Source organism: Octopus sinensis, linkage group LG17 (genome assembly GCF_006345805.1).
Source record: "Octopus sinensis linkage group LG17, ASM634580v1, whole genome shotgun sequence".
NCBI classification, from domain to species: domain Eukaryota; kingdom Metazoa; phylum Mollusca; class Cephalopoda; order Octopoda; family Octopodidae; genus Octopus; species Octopus sinensis.
In genome coordinates, this window is record NC_043013.1 from 42908623 (window position 1) to 42933674 (window position 25052).

The 25052-nt window shown below is 37.3% G+C and overlaps 2 protein-coding genes across 8 annotated transcripts in view; both read right to left on the reverse strand.

The window, feature by feature from the left end:
* LOC115220768 (scaffold attachment factor B2) overlaps positions 1–10903 on the reverse strand; it is a 62537-nt gene extending 51634 nt beyond the window's left edge. Inside the window, exon 1 of the mRNA XM_036510522.1 lies at positions 10878–10903. The gene's annotated coding sequence lies outside the window, so the exon portion shown is untranslated. The remainder of the gene's footprint in view (positions 1–10877) is intronic.
* The window catches only part of LOC115220688 (scaffold attachment factor B2), a 66079-nt gene that overhangs the window by 18529 nt on the left and 22498 nt on the right, over positions 1–25052 (reverse strand). For 3 of the 7 annotated variants that reach the window (XM_036510517.1, XM_036510515.1, XM_036510521.1), the window contains exons 13-17: positions 24590–24677; positions 23743–23889; positions 22979–23196; positions 21709–21872; positions 20718–20843 (exon numbers count right to left, since the gene is read on the reverse strand). In XM_036510517.1, the coding sequence (XP_036366410.1) occupies positions 20718–20843; positions 21709–21872; positions 22979–23196; positions 23743–23889; positions 24590–24677 (743 nt within the window). Of the gene's footprint in view, positions 1–2062; positions 2097–3157; positions 3401–14723; positions 15611–16862; positions 17003–17407; positions 17615–19477; positions 19625–20717; positions 20844–21708; positions 21873–22978; positions 23197–23742; positions 23890–24589; positions 24678–25052 lie in introns of those variants that run through there. The other 4 variants (XM_036510518.1, XM_036510516.1, XM_036510519.1 and 1 more) reach the window with 4 other exon arrangements.

The following is a 25052-nucleotide window of genomic DNA, read 5'->3' on the forward strand; positions in this document are numbered from 1 at the left end:
GGGAAGACCGTGCATGTTTCTGCAGGTTTCTGCTACCTCCCACATGGCCTTCACAATACAGGAGTGGCTGGTTGAGAAGTTTCCCTATCATGTTGATTTCCCCCAAAATGTGATATCCAAGCTCCATTGATATGAACCTCCTACACTGCTACAACATTTGGGACGTCATCAACAGAGAAACCAACCAGCAGCTCCACAACATCAAGGACTCGTTGAAGCCCACTATTGCCGATGTGACAGGCAACATTAATGAGAACCACCTGATTATGTCATCCAGTTATTTTCACGGCCGCATTGAAACCATCATTGTGAATGTGGAAGGTTTTATTAAATAATCTGTTTCTTTAATAAATCTAGTCAAATATATGCGCCATTTTCCTAGAAATATGTATTACAGCTTTAATATCTTTCTTTTTCCTCATATTTTACTTTGTTCTCAATTACCTGGCGCTTACTAAACATGTATGCACACACACACATACAAACACACGCAATGCATAAAATTTCATATATATAAACACAATCCCTGATACAAGTCGTTACACAAGTGCATAAGTCACTGTCAGACATCTGAACAGAAACTACAGCATTGCATCTGCTGTCAAACAAGAAGCTTCCAATTATACTGGAACTGTGGATTGCAGCCCAAGTACACATTCTGGGATAGGCTACACCTTTCGTTAGTATTTGCTGAGGATCCTCTGCAGCATAAAAGACAGTCATATCAGCTGATGATGCCATCCACATGAAATGTTGCCTCATCTGACCAAAATATCTGAACAACAAAGCAGAGATCACTGCACAAGTACATCAACATTTCCTGGCAGAATTGAGCCTTAGTTACTGTGATGTAACGTAATTAACTCATATTTCTGAAAATGAAAATGTTTGCAGTTAAACTTCATATGCAAGCATTTATATGATATTATAAACTTTATATGCAAACATTGATATGGTATATAAATAATACCATTTATATGGTATGGATCATTTTAAGTAAATTTAACTGATCATCACAATTCAACTCAATAATTATTATAAACTTACTGTACAACTTATGACAAACCCTATATATTCAAAATTAGCAACATTCTAAACATTGAGAAGTTTCAACATTTCTGAATGTATGTAACACCAATTACATTTATAGACAATATTCAGAAATATTTGTCAACTAACTATTACCTTCAGGGTACAAATTCAACACAAATACAGTTATTTTAAAATAAATATTGACTTGGAAAAATTTGTATGAGATACTACATCATATAGCATAAACAAAGAAAATGTAGCCATTCTTTTACCTAAAGCTATACTACACTCACATTAAATATATTTAAGCACAAGAGCCAGAATTAATTATCTTTATGGGAACTTCACCACTGCATTGCAAATATGCAATACTAATTACAGTCATTTTAAGTTTTGCAATAAAATTAATAATTTGTGGCTCCAGAAACACAAAATGGACCAGAGACTCTTCGAAGTCAGCTACTAGCTCAGCAAAGTATAATTCTCTCTTCAATCTAAACTGTACAAACCAATTGCCAACGCCAAAGACAATGGTAGAGAGAAAGTAAACATTCTTCAAATAACACCACCTACCAGATTAGTACTTGACTACCATATATTGAACCAATATAATTCATTCTAAACTACAACTTCATATAAACTGTACATAACCCTTTAGCATTCAGATTATTCTGTCAAATGTAATCCTTATTTATTCACATTGATATGAATTAGTCATGCATTATTTTGTAGCTTCAAGATTTCATTAATGTGATTGTTTATTTATACAATGACATTGTAGAGTAAGCGTGAAAAGCCAAATCTTGCCAATTTGAACATAAAACATAGAATATTTCAGCTGGATATTGCCAGTTTAAATGCTAAAGGGTTAATACCAACCTTTATGAGCAACATGTATATTACTGGCAAAATGATAGTAGATTTGTGTTTTGTTATTTTCATTGAGACAATGAAACAACTGATATAGGGTCAATCTAAGTATACAATAAATAGACTATTTTAGGAAATTTAAAGAAAATGAATTACATACCTGTGGTATCCTTTAATGGATCATCAGATTCTTCCTGAAAAGTGAAGAAAGAAAATGACTAATATGACTAACAACAACAACAAATGACAGAAAAAAACATTTTTCCGAATTCGATGACTGGCATCCATGCTAGTGGAGCGCTAAGAGCACCATCCGAGCATGATCATTGCCAGAGCAGCAAACTGGCTTCCGTGCCGGTGGCATGTAAAAAGCACCATTTGAGCATGATCGTTGCCAGAGCAGCAAACTGGTTTCTGTGCCAGTGATACATTAAAAACCACCATTCAAGCGTGATCGTTACCAGCGTCGCCTTACTGGCACATGAAAAAAACATTCGAGCGGGGTCGTTGCCAGTGCTGCTGGACTGGCTCCTGTACAGGTGGCATGTAAAAAACACCATCTGAGTATGGCCATTGCCAGTACCACCTGACTGGCCCTCGTGCCAGTGGCACGTAAAGGCACCCACTACACTCTCAGAGTGGTTGGCATTAGGAAGGACATCCAGCTGTAGAAACTGCCAGATCAGATTGGAGCCTGATGCAGCCATCTGGTTCGCCAGTCTTCAGTCAAATCATCCAACCCATGCTAGCATGGAAAGCAGACTTTAAACGATGATGATGATGATGAGGATGATCTTTTTGTTAAACACAATTGTGAACGACAAGTGAAGAATCACACTATTTTGTTCCCAAATGGTTTTCAGATTGAGAAATCATCAGTGGAATTTATAACAGATTAACTTCATAGCAAATACAATTAACTATTGAACTGTGAAGTAAAATTACTTTCATCCATATTAAGGCAAGTCACCTGTCTCTATATCTAATGTAATTGTGTATATGTGAATCAAAATATTTGGTCCTGAAATGGTTTTATGTTTCAAGAATTATCAGTGGAATTATAACTGGTTAATTTTGATAGATGTAAGTAACTGTTGAATTTCAAGTAAAATAATTTTCATATTAATTATTAATTAAATTATACCATATCTAACACTAATAACCAATTATGAAATGAAAGTAATAACTTGCACTAAAACAAGTAGTGCAATATAGTTAGTAGAACAATGTAAAAGGTGTAGTAAATTTTAATTACCTGCAGAACAGTTCCAGTGTCTTTGTTTGTATCTGAGGAAGAGATAGGTAGTTCCTCTTTAAACTGGTCTTTATCAAAGGTGTTATCTGCCAACATATCTGATGGTTTGGTACCACTTGAAAGCAGTTGATCTTCAGAAAGGTCTTCCACAGAAGTTTTGTCAGAGAGCAAAGAGTAACCATTTGAATTGGTAGTGTTTAACAACACATCTGTTAATGCCACATCAGATGTCTCTGATTCTTTCTGAAAATTAAAACAAAACAAATTTCTGTTACCCCTCAACACTAAATCATCCTATATTTATCCTTTGCTCACTGTAATATCCATTAGTACCTTATTCTTATTCAATGCTTAAATTATTACTGTATTCCATTTTTACTATAATGATTTTTATAGTATTATTATAGAATAATAGTACTTTCTGTGCTACAGGTAAAGCTCTTTTCAGTTATGAAACTCAATTGTTATTAATGACCTGAGTACGTCTGTGTACTTCACTGGTCTTTTTCATGGATAACATTATCAAACTGACATTGAAATTCTAACACTAAAGTAAACTAAGTGAACACATCACAGTAGAGTATGATCATCAGGTGAGATCTAAGTGTTTCTGAATCCTAGCAGTTTTTGCAACTTTGCAGGTTAAGCAATAAAAAGGGTTCAGTTCAAGATTATTCCCTAATAAGTGCAATGATTCTGTCTTTGCTGAATGAGTAAAGATTATCATGTACCCAGTGGAGAATGTTTCCCACTGTTTTATTCATGGAAACAATGGAGGCTTGATAGGAGCTGTTTAGGCAATGTGTGGTTGATGCCAAAGAAGAGAAGATAGATTAAGAGTGGCATTATAGGCACCTGATGAGTAGAGTTGGTAAATAAAAACTGAAAGAAGCCCATCATACATACACATCTGTGTATACTACACTCTGTCAAGAATCGCACAGTTTCTGTTTATCAGACTCATTTACAAAGCATTGGACAGCCTGGGGTTCTAGTAGTGGACACTGGCCAAAGGTACCATGTAACAAGGCTGAACCTGAATCCACATGGTTGCAAAGTAAGCCTCTTAACCACACAGCCAGAGTAAACACCTCCAAAAAATAGTATACTAAACAGTGACAAGTGGAAAATACATAGAAGACAATAAATTATCTATAAAAATATGACAAAATTCACCAACCTCATCCATGTTGTCTGTATAAGTTTGTTTTCTGGAAATAAAAAAAATAATTCAACATCACTTCAGTAATTTCAGTATTATACATTATGCAGTCAAACACACACCCCTATACTATACACATCTGATCACAGACTAAAATAGTTTCACATGACATAACAGTGGATTAAAAACACTACATTACATAATCATTACATAATACTGTTACATCTAACCAGTTTAAAATTCGGTTTCACACACCTGAATATGAGAACATTGTATTACTTATTAACTAGTTAAAAAAGCATGAAACAAAGTTGCTGTTTTATATCCAATTGTCACATTAACAATGGCAGAAAGGGTTTTAATGCACTTCTTGCCCATAAGGTATATTACTGTCAAATGGAAATGGAACTTGTCAGCTAAAGTTTGCTAAAGTGAACAACACATCTAATATATTTACTATCTGAAATAAAATTATCAGGATCGATACATCTCCCAGTGTGACGGGCAACACTCTAGCTAAAATAATCACTATTCATCATTATCATTTAACAGATGATGGGAAAAAAACAAAGAGACTCGAAAGCACACACACACACACAGATTATGTATAAATGATGGGTTGACCACACAGTTTCTGCCTACCAAACACATTTACACTGGACAGCCTGGGGTTTTCTGAAACTACATAGTACAAAGCAAGCTTCTTAACCACCTGTGCACAAGTACTGATATAAAACCAAAAGAAACAAAACACCTATGACCAAAATAAATGACATGGAACTGCACCTGATTTCTCTTCACTTCTTCAGTATCTTTATGATTTTCTTCACTTTTCAGAGCCTGTGGCAAAGAGATAACAAAAGCACTGATGAGTTCCTTCAACTTCTATTAGCACAACATGTATATCAATTGTTGGTACAGAAACCATTAGATATCTGAAGTAACCCCCAACACACACACACACTATCGATCTATTACCATCTGGTTTGCAATGCTGGCACAAATTGTATTGGTTTGTTATATAACAAATCAATCATCGCAGTTTTAATAATAGGAATTATAGCAATAAGCATGTGGCGAGTCCTCTCTCATAGGACCAGTTTTAAGAGTAGGAGCCATTTTCCTTCAATCCTAGTTAAACCTTTTTCCCCCCCAAACAAAAATGCATGAGGAAATAATATCACCCCCCCAAAACTGCTGGAGCCTCGTGGAGCTTTTAGGTATTTTCACTCAATAAACACACACAACACCTGTCTGGGAATTGAAACCGCGATCCTCCGACCGTGAGTCCGCTGCCCTAACCACTGGGCCATTGCGCCTCCACATTACTCTACATACCCTTAAGAATTTTGTTAGTGCTTCATCGTTACTTAATTTGCTCTTAGCTTTTCTTAACACTCCTTTGAACGCGTCCACGAATCTTTCTACCTGCCCATTTGACCTTGGGTGGTAGGGTGGAATGAAAATATGCATTATCGCATGCATTTTGCAGAAGTTCTTGAATTCATGCCCATAGAATTGTGTTCCATTATCAAAAACTAACATGTAGAAACCTGTGAAATTTTTTTTACCATAAAGATAATATAATGGCTAGGGCTTCATTTTCTATCTGACTGTATTTTTTCTGTCACTATCAGTGAACGCGAAACTTGTATCACTGGTTTTGTACTTCCATCTTTATACTTGTGTAGCAAAACTGCTCCTATTTCATACTACGAAGCATCATATGCTACAACAATGTCCATTTCAGGATCGAAATGCACTAGAGACAAATCTGCAATTAGAAATTTTTTTTTATTTCTTTAAACGCGTTTTGCCATTTAACCGACCAATTCCACTTTATTTCCTTTTCTAATAAGTCATTTAATGGAGCTCTTAATTTGTGTATGTTAGAAATGTAGTTTTGGTAGTAGTTTGCCAGCCTAAGAAACACTTGTAATGTTGGTATATTTGTCAGAGCAGGCATATTCATTCTTGTGTCTGCCCTCAATGGGTTAGGCTGTCCAACATTTTTATCAATTATATGCCCTAAGTATCTAATTTGCGGCAAAAAGAATTCGCGTTTTCTTCACTCAAAGTGAACTCCTACTCTTTTTCTTGAACACAGCTTTTATATGCACCACAAGCTGTTCACGCAAATTACTCTTAATCAATATATTGTCCAAATAAGAAATTGCAAATTCATAATCAGATAACATAGCAGCTGTGGTCTGCTCAAATATTGCCAGTGCAACCTTTAACCGAAAAGGTCATCGGGTATACCTGTACAATCCTCTACATGCATTTATTGTCAGACACTTTGAGCATTTGTAACAGAAAATTTTTCCACCATTTCATTTTGCGAAAATGTCCTCTGGAGTGGATGGTGGCACGTTTTTAAGCAGACATTCAGCCCTGTAGAGAAATCAGCACACAGATTAATCTTATTATTTTTCTTTTTAATGCACACTGTGGGTGCTGCCCACTTAGAGTAATCCACCTTTTTGATGATTCCATTCTTTTCCAGTCTGTCCAATTCTTCATTTATGATTTCAATTGCAGCGAATGGTACTTTTCTGTTAGACCTAAATACAGGCACGGCGTTTTCACTTACTTGAAAGATGGTTTCAGTCTTTTTACATAGACCTCTGATAGTACTTGAGGAAACATCTTTTTCAATTTTCTCTTCAATTCCTCAGATGATTTATTTTTGACAGACAACCGTTTATGTTTTTGCTGTAGAGACTTATGGGGAGGTGCCATGAGTCAAATAACTCCAACCAATGTGTACCAAACAGATTGATTGTTTTCTCCACAATGAATATTTTTGCTTCACATGTTTCTCCTTAAAACGTGACATCTGTACACATTTTGCCCATGAAATGTCATTTATCACCCATCACGCCACACACAATTTTCGCTGTTTTACATAACCTTACTTTCCAGATTTTTCTCCATGTGTCTACATTTATGCTTGAAATATCACAACTCATGTCCAACTGTCATCAGCATCATCGTTTAACGTCTGCTTTCCATGCTAGCATGGGTTGGACGATTTGAATCAGGACTGGCGAACCAGATGGCTGCACCAGGCTCCAATCTGATCTGGCAGACTTTCTACAGCTGGATGCCCTTCCTAATGCCAACCACTCCGAGAGTGTAGTGGGTGCTTTTACGTGCCACTGGCATGAGAGCCAGTTAGACGGTACTGGCAACGGCCATGCTCAAATGGTGTTTTTTACATGCCACCTGCACAGGAGCCATTTATTTTTATGCGTATGAATTTTCTTGTTTTTGTGCCACATTCACTTTCTGCTGAAAACACCTTAGAACTTTTTGCATTCGACCCTTGTAATCTTGTCCTGTAGTGCAAGCTCTTGTAACCAAGTTTCTGACAACTATAGGACTTTTGTTTTTTAAACAGACACTCTGTTCTAAAGTGTAGGCCTCCACATCCATAATATGGACTGGGGCCTGGCACTCTTTTTTGATTGTGCTTTCCAGGTTGACACATCTGTACTTTTGCGGAATCTTTCTCTTGAATATTTTTCACGTCATGCTTCAGGTTTATCATTGTTTGACATTCTTCTGCAATGGTCTGCAGGGTTAAGTCTTGGTTCTCTTGCTCAATTTTTGAGAGAATCCTTGCATAAAAATAAGGCAATATTAAGTTACAGTAGTGTTCATGCTCAGCCAGAGCTGTCTTGCATAGCAATAGCCTCACTTTCTCCTCATTCAACCATGACTTGCAATCTTTAAAAATTGCCTTGTACCTTCTATAGTATACATGAAACGTAATACCCTCCTCCAGATTATAAATGAATTCAGAAATCGAGTTTGCCACACTGTCTGGTGTAAACGAACTCAACAAATTTTCAAACTTCTTTGACTGTAACTCAGTTAACTGTTGTTGTTGTAATATTTGCTTCTGCAACTCCTGTAGTTGTTCCTGTTGCTTCTCTTGCAGCTGTATTACTGCAGCTAACAGGTTCTCCATAATTTAACAATTTGTATGACACACACATTGTCAAGTAACCTAAGTGAACTTTGAAAAATCCTCGCTGCCAGATGTTACATCCTTACACCTCCAATATCGTAGTACAATTGTCGATGATCGATAAAGAATCCACTGTAACAGACTTATAACAATACAAAATAGAAACAGCAGCAGCAAAAAAACAAACACATAATGAACAAACAATCAATATTTCTAACACACTAACTTGAACTGTAAACTATACCTGGACTTCAAAGACCAAACTGCCTACTACGTCACATTTGTCCAAGGTGCCATGTGGTTGGTAAGCAAGATACTTACCACATAGCCACTCCTGCGCCTATTGCTAAAAGAATTTTCAAATTTAGTGTATTTGTAATCCATTGAGCAGTTGATGGGTTTAGAGAGTCTATTGTGGTGAAAGTATGACACCCTCTGACAAGAATAGATGGGACCACTACATATAATGTTGGCCACAAGCAGGGCATCATTCCGGTCACTCAAGAATTTGCACTTGCAGAAAGTAGGCAACACCTTGAAAATTGATCAGATTGATTAAAGAGAGGGTTGAATGCAGAGCAGATTATCCCATACTAACTGCTTCCACCAATCCTCAGTTGTCAGGAACTGACAAACCCATCTCTCTCCACTATAGCAGAGCTTCATCCATCTCCCTGTTGGAACTAGCCCATGTTAGAAAGGAGAGGATGTTGCCTACCAAAGAGGAGCAAGCGTGGATGGAGGAAAGAAAACAGAGAAGAAATAGAGATGAGCACTTACAGAAATTGTTTGGACAAAGCAGCCTGGTCACAGGACTCCTGAAGGAGTCTGACATTGACCAAACATTTGATTTCCCTGAAGATTAGGTCATCAAATCACTGGAGAGATGATGAAAATCTACAAGGACTAACTCTGAGAAAGTACAATAACTGAAGTATTAGAAAACCTTGATGGGACTCAACTGCCTCAAGGTTTTTGTAATAGTTGCTCAAGGTTAGCTATCTTAGATGAATGGATGAACTTAAAAGCTTGGTCAGTAATTGGGGCTCCAAAGGAGCACCACATTGATGAGGGAGGAACCGCAATAGAGGGGAAGGAATCTGTAAATAGGTTAACAGTCTGCTGATGTGAAGCTGAATGTAAGCCAGAGCTTGCATTTGGAACTGTTGATGTTAAGGCCTCCACGAGTTCCTCAATCATCATCCTCACACTTGCAAGGACCTTGTCAGGAGAGCCCCCAAAGAATCATCGTCAAAATACCAGACATTCAAGTCCAGGTCAGCTCCCATTTTGTTAACGTCACTGATAGCCAGTGCAAATAGAGCAGGTCCGAGGTTATCACTTTGTTGGATTCCAGAGGTAGATGGGATGAGATGGTCACCAAAGCAGAAGTAGGAGGACTCCCGGTAAGTTTGCCAAGCAAAGTGGTAGAGCTGAATGAAAACTGAACGCTCATAAACAATTAAATAAATGTAAAGAGGATCATTTGTGTTTTCGTTAGCCAAACAAGGTTTTAGCGAAATATGAAGACAAGCAAGAAACTACAACAGTATAAATGAAATATGATTTAAAATAGTTTATTTTAATCGCTCTCATCTGATATCAAAATGTTCGGTTAAGTTTGAAGTAAAGTAATACTTTTGTAGATATTTTGTCTACAAAAATATATGCATATCATTTTAAGCACCCGAGTAATTGCTTCATATCAGTGACTTAAAAAATGTCCCTTTAATAATTGAATTTGACACTTATTTTGCGTTGGAGACAAAACTAAAGTGTAACCTCCTTCAAAATACTTTGTGAAATTTAGTCATCTTGTAACCTGGTAGCTAAGTTACCTCGTGAGTTCCAATGTGCACATCTAAATAAAGAAATGCTTTTATTATATGATGATGATATATAACGCTAGACTTTCTATTTATCAGGAAGCTGGTTGAATTGTTAACACACCGGATAAAAATGCTTAGTGGCATTTCTGAAGCTCTTAACATTCGGGGTTCAAATACCGCCAAAGTCGACTTCATCTTTCATCGTACCTTCTCCTAAAAAGGGGGGAAAATGAAAAATCTGTCCGGAAGAGAGGGGATAAGAAATCATAAATTTTCAAAAAAAGTTTTTTTCATAAAAGCATTTGCATGGTGCAAATAAACTTTCAAAACTCCCGGTGAAAACAGAAAAATAAAGACTTATGTGGGTGAGCTTGTTTCGAAACTTCGTCATTACGCATCAGTTTTTCGCCGTCCGTTTACAACTGATACTATATTCCATTAGATTCCCGTAAATAGTGAGATGGGGGCTGATTACCAGGGGTGGATATACAACGAAGAAGTACTAGTAACAAATAATCAGTTATGCTTTTATGAAATATAAACAAAAGTCATTATAACGGTTTGTGTTTTAAACGGCTACAATGACTTTCCTCACAATGAAAACATAATTTTCTTCTAATGTTGGCTTGACATTTTTACAAGAGGTTTTGAAGGTTCACGAAACCCAAACATTATTATATCTATTATATACTACTATGCCTTTATATATGTATTATATATAAACACCGTCGCTGATTATAAGATCTCTCCTACCTTTTCCAGACGTTCCAACAGCACGGCCTATACTCCAGTCTTGTCCAGACGTCGTTTTCCCAGTTCACTGCGAAGATCCACAACCCTGAGATCTGCTAACTTATCACTGGCCGGGGTATGATGTATTATATATATAAGTGACTGACAAGAGTTGTTGATCCACTGATATCACGTTGAAGCAAAAACTTAAGGACGCAATCAATAGTTTCAATATTTATTTACACAACAGTTAGCTCCCTTCTGGCTATCGTAACGTCGAAACTGCCTCTTTTGTAGTGACCACTAGATGGCACAAGTGCCAAACTCAAAAGCATTTCTATGACATGAGCATCACATTCCTGTGTTTGGCCTATATGGTTCATAATAAAATCAATTCTTGCTCATATTGCAGTCAAGACTCATCTTAGGAAACTCCGAGTGGTGTAACTTCGGTATATGTACCGGATACATTTCAAGAAAGTGCTTTTTTTATATATGGGGTGATTAGGGTTAGAGTTAGAGGCGGGAGAAAAGGGTTTCTGTTATCTTCAGAAATGTAAACAAAGTCACGTGTGTACCTATACCGAAGCATCGCCCTCCGAGTTCTTGAAAATCTTGTCGTAAGACGGGGAACTGTAACAGGAAACTGGTTATAATTGAGATACAGTCCAACGGACTTGTTTTTTTTTTCATAGAAACACAAAACAGCATGACTGTGTTTTTGAGAAACTCGCTTTACAACCACCTGGCTTCGGGTTCAATGACACTGCACGGTACCTCAGGCACGTGTCTTCTATTATGGCCCGGGCCGACTAAAGCCGCACCATATGGGCGATGCTTCGGTATATGTGCGCACGTGACTTTGTTTACATTTCTGAAGATAACAGAAACCCTTTTCTCCCACACCTAACCCTAACCCCCCATATATAAAAAAAAAAACACTTTTCGAAATGTATCCGGTACTTACACCGGTACATATACCGAAGGTTCACCCACCATATGTATCTGTGTGAGTTTTTTTTCTCTCTCTCTCTTTTTTTTTTTTGGTTTCTCTACTACTGCTTGACAACCGGTGATTTGTTTACGTCCCCTCTAACTTATTGGGTCAGCAAAATTGCTATTGGATAAGTATAAGATTTTAAAAACAAGTACTCGGGTCGATTTGTTCGACTAAACTCTTCAATGTGATATCCCAGCATGTCTGTAGTAAGTAAAAGATATGTTACAAAGACTACTCTTATAAAAATAACTATTTTTAAACACAAAGCGGACCTTGGCTCGAGTTCATATCCTTTCCATTCTGGAGCCGACGGGACTATCCAGAAGTTATGGGAAGAGACCAGATAGTCTTATTGTTTGCCCCATCTAGGGCGTGACAGGTAGTGACTCCTTTGCTCCTACCCACATAATGAATGCTGCGGTAAATGGGAGGGTCACTGCTTCCGTAGCCGAACGGAACAAAATCCTTAAGTATCGGGATTTGTCGGCGAACCTCTTATTCCAGCCGGAGGTGTTTGAGACATTTGGAGGGGCTGGGCAGTTAACAACGAAGTTCTTGGTTATCGTTGGCGACTCGCCTTACCGTCGTGATCTCAGGTGATGCCTGTGAGAGTGCTTGGCTGTTCCAATGACTTAGCTTCGCCATCGCCCGCGCTAATTCCGTGTGTGTGTTGGCTTGCTTCAATAGGTTCCGTTGAACCTTGTAATGTTCGACCAATTGAAACACCTAATGTTGAACTGGTGTTTTATACCTTCTTTCTTTCTCGTTTTTTGGCTTTTTTCTTTCTTTAGTTTTGTATTATATATGTAATTATATATAGTGTTGTATATGTAATTACTAAATTCGGATCTTTTCACTTTGACCGGCAGATTTTTAAAACAATTTCTTTGTAATCAAACTTCGTATACTGGTAGAATGTATTACATAAAACATCTTTTTCTCTTGGCTTTCTTGAGAAAATTCTGTAGTTTGTAAGCTATTTGTTGTTTAATTTCTTGCATTTCGGCAATTTCAACCAATCAATGACGTCTAATGAGGTGAATACAATTTCTACGGTTGTTTGTCAACAACAATTATTTGCGGTGTCATATCAGTTTGTTACTGTTATTTATGAGAAAAAAAGATACCCTTCCCCCACCCCTAATCCCACATATATAAAAAAATTAAAATTTTACGGAAAGAGACGATCTTCAAATGTAAACAAATACACGTGTGTGGCCATAAACTGAGGGGTCAGTCGTAAACAGAGCTGGATAGCAAAACCGTTCCCTCTTTAGTGTCCACCTGACACAATCCTAATGCATGTATTTTATTCAGCAACAAGCTCTGGAGAAGACAACTCTTCTTCTGCAGTTGGTACTCTCATGTAAAGATGTGTACTTGGTACATCATGTTGACATGTAATTTAAAGAAAGTCTTGAAAGAAAAATAGCCTTTTCAGTTTAACTCCAGCAATCCTGAGCTACTGTCCAGATGTCATATCAATGGCCACAGAAAAATACAGTGAATCCTGAAAGTGTTTAAGCTGAAATGGCATATCTGAGTAATGCATGGAATAGAAACATCCCTTTCAGCACAAGTCAGAATGATGGCTTCAATTGCGTAGAACATAAGAGTTTTGACAGGTAATCTTGTATTATTACATAGAGTTTTCGTGTATCCAAATTTTGAAACACATTGGATGCTCCTAATTTCAGTTGATCATGAGGGGTGCCGGTGGGTTGAAGAGAATTAAAATACAGTGTCACCAGAAATCATACAACTACATTTACCTCTATCCCAGCTTCTACCCATCTGCAAACATTCCTTCTACACTCTTATGAAATTAGCCATCTTCTTCCCCAGCCTTGATCCACAGTTTATATACTATCATATCCTCATCTTCTTGTACCTTGGGAGTATGCTCTGGCACCCTGTCACCAATATCTTTATCTCCCTTCCAGCAACTCTCACCCATCCTTGCATAATGTGTGATGGCCATTTATCTCCTCTACAGCAAGACGTCTGTCCCTCTATCATATTTCAGCCTTCAACATCTGGCATAAAGCCACCTCCCCTTCTCTCAAACACACTCCTACTCAGTTGAGGGGGATTTTTCTTTTATTTATTTTGTTTTGCAAGTTGGTGACGTCTCTAGTGCCAGTGTCACAAGAAAAGCACCCAAGGCATTCTGATCCTGTCAAACCATCCAACCCATGCCAGTACTAAAAATAGACATTGAATGATAATAACAATGACAGTGTGAACTGACTTGTACCCTCTGGACTGGGCTGTATCTGTTGAACGATGGTAGCATTAATATCCTGCACGTAAGGAAAAGCCACTGTAGGTGTTTTATTTGAGATGATTGTCAGAGTTTGTTTGAAATAACTAGAGAACAACTTTACCCATGATGTGAGTGTTACCTCAGGGAGCCTCCAAGGTATGATTGAAAGCCTCAAACGCAAGACTGTGAGACATTATGCATTCATACTTCCGGCTAGGCCTGCTTGTCCAAACCCTCTGCCAATATTGCATACAGGACTGTCAGTGTGTGCAGGATTGAGTGGCAGCTCATAGCTGAAAAAGACAGGTCTTGCAACCTGTGAACAAAGATGTGGCAATTCTGGATGAGGCCACCACAGGAGGAATCTGTTTGAGTAGGTGAATAAACTTATTGTGAAAATTAAGTTGATAACAAAAACGAACATTTTGACTTCCACTAGAAGCTTCAAGGAAAACAAACAGTGACATGTTGAAACAGAGAAAGAGGAAAGATGAAAAAACGATAGAGCAAAGGCATAGCAGGTAAAGAAAAAATATAGAAAGAAATAAAAACATGAGGAATACACACAGACTAAATAAAAATGACAAATAAAATACTTTGCGATTGTTTTATAGTGAATAAAATTTATTTCTCCATATATTAAATTCTATGTGGTCTCTTCACTTCTTTATTACATTCTGTGGTTGCTCTTCTTCCCCTCTCCTCCACTTTAGTGAATACAATGTATCTGGGCTCCTACCCCTCCTTTTCCATTAATATATTCAACTGTGGGAAGTGTGTGTCGGGAATAACAGTAATAAAATATAGCAACAAATATGAAAGAAATAAATATATTAAGACAGTAATGTTGGAGTAGAGTGAAGATAGGGAGAAGGCAGTATGTATATATATATATATATATCTGTGTGTGTCTGTGTGTGTGCATGCATTAAAATATGGAAGGACAGAAATATGATTGGATGTCCAAGAACCAAGCACTACGTGACAAATGGAATGCAGGATGTGGATGATATATTGGCTGGAGGGCAGGGTTTTATTATCTGTCTGAGATTCCCTCTGCCCCTCCAAATCAAACACTTCAACAGGACTCAGACCTCAGTCCTCAGTTCGGATTTCACATAGATCCCATAATATTATAAGCATCAAAACGAGGCTCTTGCATACGTCCACTCATATTACTACCACCACCACCACCACCACCACTGCCACCACTACTACCACCACCATGTGTAACCATCATGATTCTACTGTGTGATTGAGTGTTGGCAAACATATTACCAGGTCCCAAGTTCTGTCCTATTCCCCCAGTGTTACCAGGTCTACTGTTGTCAACAAATGCCCCACTGGCATCACGCCCCGTTTTGTCCATGGGGTTACTAAGCCATGGTTCATTGGATTGGTCCATGTCTCCATGCATGTGGGACCAGTTGTCCACTTTCCTATCTACACTGCCAGAACCCCAAGGAGGTCTCTGGTCAGGTCCACCACCTAGAAGGAAGAAAACAGAGAAAATGTTAATGATACACAAATATGAAAAATAAAGAGTGAAAGGAATTAATGTCAAAATAAAATGAAGAGAATATTGATGAAAAGAAAAGACAAGAGAGATATGGAGATGAATAGGGCTTAACCCTTTAGCATTCAGATTACTCTGTTGGAAGTAATGTTTTTTCATTCACATTGTTTTGAATTAGTCATGCATTATCTTGTAGCTTCAAGATTTTGATGAAGTGATTGTTTATTTTGAGAATGACACTGCAGGGGAGGTGTGGGAGGCAAGATCTTGTATATAAAACAGGTAAAATAATTGACCTCAATGCAGCAAGTTTAAATCTTAAAGTGTTAAAGGAGGAAAATGGGAGCGGAGCGGTTAGAGAAAGGTGGAGGAAGGGTGTGAAATTGTATTCACAAGGCTGTAGAGTAACAAGTTTGATTTTCAGCCACATGAACCTGGGTACAGTCCCACCGAGTTGTACCTTGGGCAAGTGTATTCTACCATTGCCTCAAGCTGACCAATGCCCTTGTGGGTGGATATGGTAGAGAAAAACTTAAAGACCATCAACTGTGTGTGTGTGTGTCTTTTTCTTCTACCAGCATTTGACAACCACTGTTGGTGTGTTCATATCCATGTAATTCAATGATTTGGCAAATTTCAAATTTTGACACAGGGGCAGCAATATCAGAAGTGGGAGTAAGTCGATTATATCAACCATAGTGCTTAACTGATATTTATTTTATTGACCCTGAAAGAATGAAAGTCAAACTCAACTTCAGTGGAATGTGAACTCAGAACATCAAAATAGACTAAATAACATTAATGAATTTTGCTCAGCCTTCTTACAATTCTGCCAGCTCACTGCCTAAGTGAGAGATAAATATTAACTTTTGGTATTAATACCAATTCCGTAGCTCTTTGTTATTTTTTGATAATCCCACTGGCTATTTGCAAGGGAATATTCGACTGCTGTGTCTAGCTGGACGTCTGCCACTGAGAAACTCAGGAAGGGCAATATCATGTGACCTGACAATTGCAGCAGCTGTATTGCAAGATTATTACCTGCCAGTGACATAAACATGGGTGCCTATATGAGAGGTCCTCATTTGAAAGAATAACTATTAGGTGTTAAAAAAACATTCTGTGGTAAATTCCTGATGGCATGTGCAGTCTAATGATTGGAATAAGGAAGATAAAAGAAGGGGAGGAGAGAACCCAAAAAAATAACTACAAGGGGAAACTTACCAACGGAATTTCTCACCCTGCCCAATCTATCATGAGCTGATATATTTCGTCGGTCATTATCACGTCCTCGATCGGGACCAACATATCTTCGATCAGGCTCTCCATTCGGTCCCATATCTCTTCTTAATTCAAAGGGCATCCTGGATGTGAAAAAAACAAAAAAAATCAGATACAAAATTAGCAAATTACCTTGTAACATTGGCGTTTAAAACAACTTTGTGTAAGGGACAATGTATACAAGTTGATCAATCAATCAACATTCACCTCAGGTGGTGCTATTATGGTAGATCACTTCTCTGGTTGAAACATATCTAAATTTATAAAACGTTCACATCAACACTGACCCATCTGGAGACTGGCATACATACCAACATTAACCTATAATAGAGATTGGTGTATACACCAAAACTAATCTACACGAACTCTCACGGATATGAAAGATGATGTTTACACAGTCATACACCAGCTAGTGTGTAGATCAATACCAGCCAATAGAACAGTATAAAATCAAAACTAAAAAAGTCAGGTTTAAAAAAACAAATTACCTGTTGAGTTTTTCATCTGTTCGAGAACGGTCTTCAGTTCGTCTTTCATCTCTGACTCGAATATCTCGGAAAGGACCCATTTCCCTTCTCATCATCTCTCTTTCTTTACGTTCATCATAGCGGCTTCCACCTTCCAAAGCTCTACTGTCCCTTCTATCGTAATGTTCGACTCGTCTTCCATAATCAGTATTCTCATATTCATTATAGCTGAGAAAGAAAAAAACCGCAGATGAAATGAGATATATAAATTGTGTGTATACATGTATAGATCCAATGAAATATGACAACTTTTACAGAGAAAACAGACTGCTTTTTCCTTGGTTCTTGAAATTGTATCTCCTCAATCAGACTCAGTAGTAATTACCAGCAGGTTTTTGTTTACCTCCTCTCAAAGCTACTATAATTTCTATAAATCAGAATTGATCTTGTATGATATTTAGTATACCTTTATTCAATTTGCTGTCTAAATCCATGTCACTGATCACTGAGTCAAGATATACACAATCACACTAACAAACATATTTTACACCTTGATCATACTTTAACCTCTCATCACTTAGCATACAGCTGCTTCCATCTTTACTGTAGTCATACTCCATTGGAAAAAAACCACCTAGTTCAAAGAAACCATGCAGATACAGGAGCATGATGAAGCTTCATCCCATCAGATCATGTCAAACTATCCATGTCGGTGTGGAAGAGGAATATTGAAAGATTATTACCCTCATCACTGATCGAGATCATATTTTAAAGAACTCAATGCAAATACAGATGTGATATTTTAGTAACCAGATAACTGAAGCATGCATAGCTGTGAGGTTAAGAAGCTTGCTTCCCAACAAAGTGGTTTTGGGTTCAGTCCCATACCATGGCATCTTGGACAAGCATCTTCTGCCATTACCGTGGATTTGGAAGACGAAAATTTAAAGAAACTTGTTGTGTATAAACGTGTGTGTGTACTTTGTTTTGACATAATGTGATGGTTGTAAATGAGCATCACTGTCATATCAGGGATGTTGCTTGTTTCTAGTCTTCCTTGAAAAAACATGCCTTAAAAAATTCTGCCTGAACAATGCAAGCTTCAACACGTTCTTTATTTCTTTAAAAAGCCTGACTAGATGCAAGATATAAGCAGATCAGTATTTATTATGCAAGACAATGTCATGATATTGAACAAATATCGGTACAGAGTAGCTGTGTGGTTAAGAAGCTTGCTTTGCAATCTTGTGGCTTAAGGTTTAATCTCATGATGTGGGACCTTAGATAAATGCCTTCATCTATAGCTTCCAAAGCATGTGGAAACCTGTCATACACATCATCATCATCATCGTATAACGTCCACTTTCCATGCTAGTATGGCTTGGACGATTTGACTGAGGGCTGGTGAACCAGATGGTTGCACCAGGCTTCAATCTTGATCTGGCAAAGTTTCTACAGCTGGATGCCCTTCCTAACGCCAACCACTCAGAGTATAGTGGGTGCTGTTTACATGCCACTGGCACGGGGCCAGTCAGGGGGTACTGGCAACGACCTTACTCGAATCTTTTACTCATGCCACCGGCACATGTGCCAGTAAGGCGATGCTGATAACGATCATGTTCGAATGGTGCCTTTTACGTGTCACCGTCACGGAGGCCAGATAGCTGCTCTGGCAACGATCATGCTCGGATGGTGCTCTTAACACCCTACTAGGACAGGGCTCGAGTGCCAGTAAGGCGATGCTGGTAACGATCACAACACACATGTAAATTTCTATTTATGTTTCCCAACTACCACTGCTTCACAGCTGATAGTTTTTTCTGTTTATGGGATTGCAACTTAACAGTCTTGTGAAAGACCCCGACAGAATAAGTATGAGAGTCATTCTGTTCAGCAAAACCCTTCAAGGCAGTGTCCCAGCATGAACTGAAACATGTGGGGTAAAAAGTGGGGGGTGCAGATATATAAGCATGCACACGCCACATGTAAGAGGCCAAAAGAGGAGAAATGCAATAGGAATTTTAATTTAGAACTGTAGTCAGGCAATAAGACATCAATGACAAAATATAGTTTCCAGTATTGGCAACTTACCGTGATTCATTTGGGAATGGAAGATCAAATCTAGAGGGGTTGCCAGAACTGCTCATCCTGGATCGTTTGCGTTCATCCCAGAGTTCTCTGTCACGAAAGCCACTTCGATCATGAGGTCTTTTTGCAGGATGTCTCATCTCTTCTAACCTGATATTAAACAAAAAACAGCAAAATCAAATAAACAATAGCTGTATTGAATGACAAGCAGTTAAATAAGATGAGATAGTAAACAATCTCAACTTTCAACAATTAACAACCAGGACATCAGTTAAGCTAACAAGGTACCTCTATGTATGCAGTCATTAAACAAACTAGAAACAGCACCCGAAACTTCTGGAAACTGTCCTCAACTTTCCAGAAAGTAAGAAACAAAATGCTGACAGCAATGGATAATGTAGTCCCACATTATGTCTAGAAGAAAAACAATGATCAAACAGAAAGAAAAAAAAAAACGTAAAATGATAACAGCTAGAACACCTTTGATTTTGGTTCTACTTGATCTGGCCTGACTTACGTCTCAACAAAACAACCAAAGTGTTAATATCCACTTAACAAAAATAAAGCAGTAAACAGCCCCCAAATAATGATAAAAAGAATTCCTTCTGGTCATGACCAGCAAAATATGAAGATTGGCTGTTATTGCTAGCAGATAAAGCAACTACACCATATACAGACTTCCTCAGAGGTTTTTTTTTCTTTTATTTTTTATCGGTCAGTGGTTGTGTTAAACATGATGTTGGATAAGTCAGAGTCTTGTGTCCTCCATGAGACCAAAAGATCAGCATTACAATATCTTTACATATATATGAATTTCAGTTGAGGTTACTTTCCACAATTAGGAAAAATCCTACATCCTAATCACCAATCTAACAATCAAAACAAACATGAAATTGTTCAAAAGAATAAAACAAATTCAGTCAAGTTGTATCAGACACTAAAAAAATTTTTTTTTTAAACCCAGAAAAGAAAAAAAAAAAACAATGAGTTTATGTCATAAAAAATATTTAGAAATGTTGAGAGAATGTGAAATAATTAATTTTTATCTGTAGAGATAAACCTATAAATATTAACATAAATATTGGATTAAAAACCCCTTTTGGATTGAAAATAGCAAATGCTAGTCTTAGGACAATGATAAAATATCTGTCGGCCATTGACTTTCCCTATAGAAAAGGGAATTTAACCTAATATCTACATGCCATTATCTATGGCTTTACTGTGTTCTAGAGATTTCACTTACCGCAACATCTCAGCACAACGCATTTCTACATTACGTCTTTCTATTTCAAGAAGTTCTTTTTCCATTCTGTATCTTAATAGTTTCTCTTTTTCCAGTTTCATTTTTTCTAATTTCATTTTCTCTAACCTGAAAAGAACGAAAGAATATAAAGATAACATTAAGAATTTATAAAGAAAACAAGTGACAATCCCTGCCTACATTCACCAACTTTTATGTACCCTGATACACATTACACTATAAAGATATCCTGAGAGATGTTCTTTTGAATCTAGGAGAAATTACTTAGTTGTCCAAATGTCAAAAAAGGAATGGTAACATTCAATCACAAGATTACATGATAATTAAAAACAACAGTTTTTTGACAACTATTTTTTAAACTTTCACTGCTAAGTTCAATATTTCCTTGGGCTTTGAAAGGATTTTGAAGAAAACTACTCTAAATATGTCAGCCTCTCTTTATTCCAAAGCAGAATCAAACATTTACAATGGTGGCCAACCAACCTACTGGATTATCAGATCTTAAAAATGAAAAATATCAGGAGATTGCTAACACAATTTAAACAAAATATATAAATAGTAAATATATCACTCAATACATCTTACATATTCTGGTTTTTAATTTTCTTCTCATATATACTGAATATCTTCCTTCTTAGGCCCTGCCTTTCAGACCAAATTCCAAATAAGCCACAATTATTATCTAAAAGATGCATACTCTGCTAAAGGTGCCGAAGAACCAGATGCGGTCATGAACATGACAACAAAATAATTCTACCACAAAAACAGAGATGACCTCCTCAGACAGCTTTTAACATTTTCCATCAATCAAATTTCACTGGCAAAGCATTGGTCAACTGGAGACTATGATAGAAAACACTCGTCCAATACGACACTGAATTTTGTATAATGGACGTGTGAAGTAAACTTCTTACCCAAACAATCATGCTATTCTGCCTTAAACAGTTTAAACGTGAATGCAATTTTAACAAACCTTATCTTCTCTCTGACTTTGCCCAATCTTTTCACTTCCTCCTTCTGTTCCCGTTCTACATTCTGCTGAAGCATCCGAGCCATATCAAGTTTTTTCAACCGACGCCTCTCCTGTTCCCTACGATTCCTTTGTCTCTGACGTAAACGCTGTCGCTCTCTTTCCTTCTGTCAAGAAATTTGGTGGGGTTTTGTTTTTATTTTCAAGAATGGAATATGAAAAGAGAATAATTATTAAAAAGCAAAGAATAAAACAAACATAAAATAAGCAAAGAAACCCACACAAAACTAAATAACCGTACAAAATAAGACTACTGATATAATACATAGATGGACATAACAAATGGCAAATCTAGATACCACAATAATTTAATACAAACATCTCAGATTTTAGCAGTTCTCTATAGCACTAAAAGCTGCTACCCTGACATCATAATACCCTTATATTCTGATATAAATAGGGAAATCTCTTTGTTTTACATAATTTTTCTACACTAGACTAGGAGCTACATTTCCCTCCTCTTGCTAAGCATTCAACCTTGAAGTAAAATTGGAATAAATTTTATCAGTTGAACAAACTTGAGTAAGTACAATTATATAATTTATTACAGTAAATAGGACGAAACATAACAGCTGCAGAAAGATTTGAACAGCTACTCTTGAGCCAGTGTCTTACACCCAGAGTTAGTGCTTGTATTCTAATGAAATAGTTGACCTACTTACATCTAATCTGGTTTGAAGTTTCTTTACATATTCTGTACAACAGCCACAACAATTACTACTATTACTATTGCAGAGTCACATCTGAATCAATCAGCATAATTTAAACAATTTCTTTAGGTCACATCTCAGTCAGGTTACACACTAAAACCTATCTTCATTGGAAGATACTGCATTTCAATGTTTACACACCAGTTACTATCAGTTTTAAGGAACAGGAGCTCGATCTCATGATTTCAAGAAAACATCAAGGATGATAACCAGACCAGATTCAGGGTCAAATAAGTGAAGTTAGCCACTCTAGTTTCAGGGTCAAGTGACATTAGGCACTACAAGTTCAGGATAGAGTAAGTTACCCACTCTGGTTTTAGGGTGGAGTAAATGATGACAGGCACTCAAGTTTCAGGGTCAAATAAGTGAAATTAGCCACTCTAGTTTCAAGATCAAGTAAGTGATATCAGCCACTCTAGTTTCAAGGCAAAATTATTTATCTTATTATACTTCAACTACACACTTTAGCCACATTAAAAACACCAACATAGAATTGTACTTACTTTTATTTGAGCAAATGATAAAATATCTTTCTTGGAAGCAGGGTCACCAGGCCCTCGTGGTTTAGGCTTTGTCGTACTGGGAACTTTCTCTTTGGTGCTTGCTGCTGCTGCTGCTGCTGCAGGCTCTGCACTTTTCTCAGAGCCTTCTTTTGTAGATGGTTTCAAACTTGTTGCTGGTTTAGCTGCGCTCTTATTTGGTGTAGCTGCATGAGATTTATCTGAAACAGTAAATCAACCACCACCATCAATTAACGTTCACTTTTTTGTGCTTACATTGGTCAGATGGAGTTTGTTGGGGCAGATTTTCTATCATCATATACCTTTCCTGCTGCCAACTCTCAGCTATTTCCGAACAAGGTCATACTTCCTATGGCTAGACAGATCTTTCACAGAAGACCAGAAATAAACAACACTTGCATGAGGGCAATGCACATTTACAACCATCATGTGATGTCAAGACAATGGTACAAACAAGCACACACATTTCTACACATAGATTCATACACATACAATAGGTTTCTTCCACCGTCTGTCAACCCACAAGGCTTTAGTCAGATTGGAGCTAGAGTAAAGACACTCGCTGAATGTTCCATGAAGTGGGACTGAAGTTGAGACCATATTGTTAACCATAAAGTTTCACTGGCACTTAAAACACTAGAAAAATGCTTATAAATCCTGCTAATCTAACCCTGCACAAATCAGAATATATTCCAAGCTTAAAAACAAGCAAAACACACACATATGCGACTGTTAGTTCGACTGACCTGAGCTTTTGTGACGACTCCCACTGCTCCTGCTCGTATGTCTTTTGTCATCTCTTCTGCTGGACGTTCTCCTGCTTTTATCATCTTTCTTTAAATCTTTCTTCTCAACTTTCTTCACACCATCTTTCTTATCACCATCTTTTTTCTCTGCAAACACGAAAACACCATCACAATCTATAGATTTGAAGGCAGTATAGAGATACCTATGGTGTCAAGTAACCATCATCAACATCATTTTTGATGTCCACTTTTCCATGCTCCCATGGAGCAGAAACAATTTATTGAGGTAGATTGTTTTATGGATAGATGCCCTTCCTGTCACCAACAGTCATGTGTTTCCAAGTGAAGTAATATGCCCTCAGGACCAGACGTGTTTCAAGGAAGATTAGAAACACAGGACACTGCTTGCACCATGGAAACATTTCTTTACAACTATCACACAAAGTCAAGGCACACAGATATGTCTATATATGTAATATATGTACAACAGATTTCTTTCAGTTTTTGCCTACTAAATCCATTCATGGGGCTTAGGTCAGCCTGGAACTATAGTAGGAAACACTCGCCTAAGGTACCACACAGTGGGACTGAAGCTAAAGCCGTGTGGTTAGGAAGCAAACTTCTTACCACACAGTCACACCTGATATTTATGATTCTTTGAATACTATTACTACTGTTAAGTAATTGTGAAATGCCAATGGTTTTATTAAACTAATTACTTTGTTAGTAACATGAAACACTAAGTCCAGCTAACTTCAATGCAAATGATGCGTAGAGTCTCTGCATTGGAATTCTAGAGCCAAATTCTGTTTAGGGTACAAATATAAAACACTGGAAGAAGTCATACCATCTTTCTTCACTTCAGGCTTTTCTACTTTCTTTTCTCCTGTTTTGGTTTCTGGTGCTTTAGCCTGAGTTGTAGGTTCCTTTCTAGCCTGAAAAATAAAGGAAATATTATTTATGACACCTCATCTCTACACCTTTAATTAACCCTTTTGTTACTAACCCGGCCGAGAGCACCCCTTGTTATTTAAATGTAAATTTGAACCCAAATATCATTGGTACATTCGTTAAAACACGTGATTGCACTTTTCTAACAGTTGACTTATTGTATCCAATATTGTTTGGCATGATATTTGAACTCAGTGAATTTTGGAAGATTTTTTCCTATATCTTTTTCGGCGTTTTTTTTTTCAACTTTGAAAATGGAGAGGAGTTTCATGCTATCAAGAAGTGATTCCAAATTTGAAGGCTTTTCAACAGAAGATATGGAGAAATCAAGGAAAAGAATGAATGAGGTACAAAAGCAG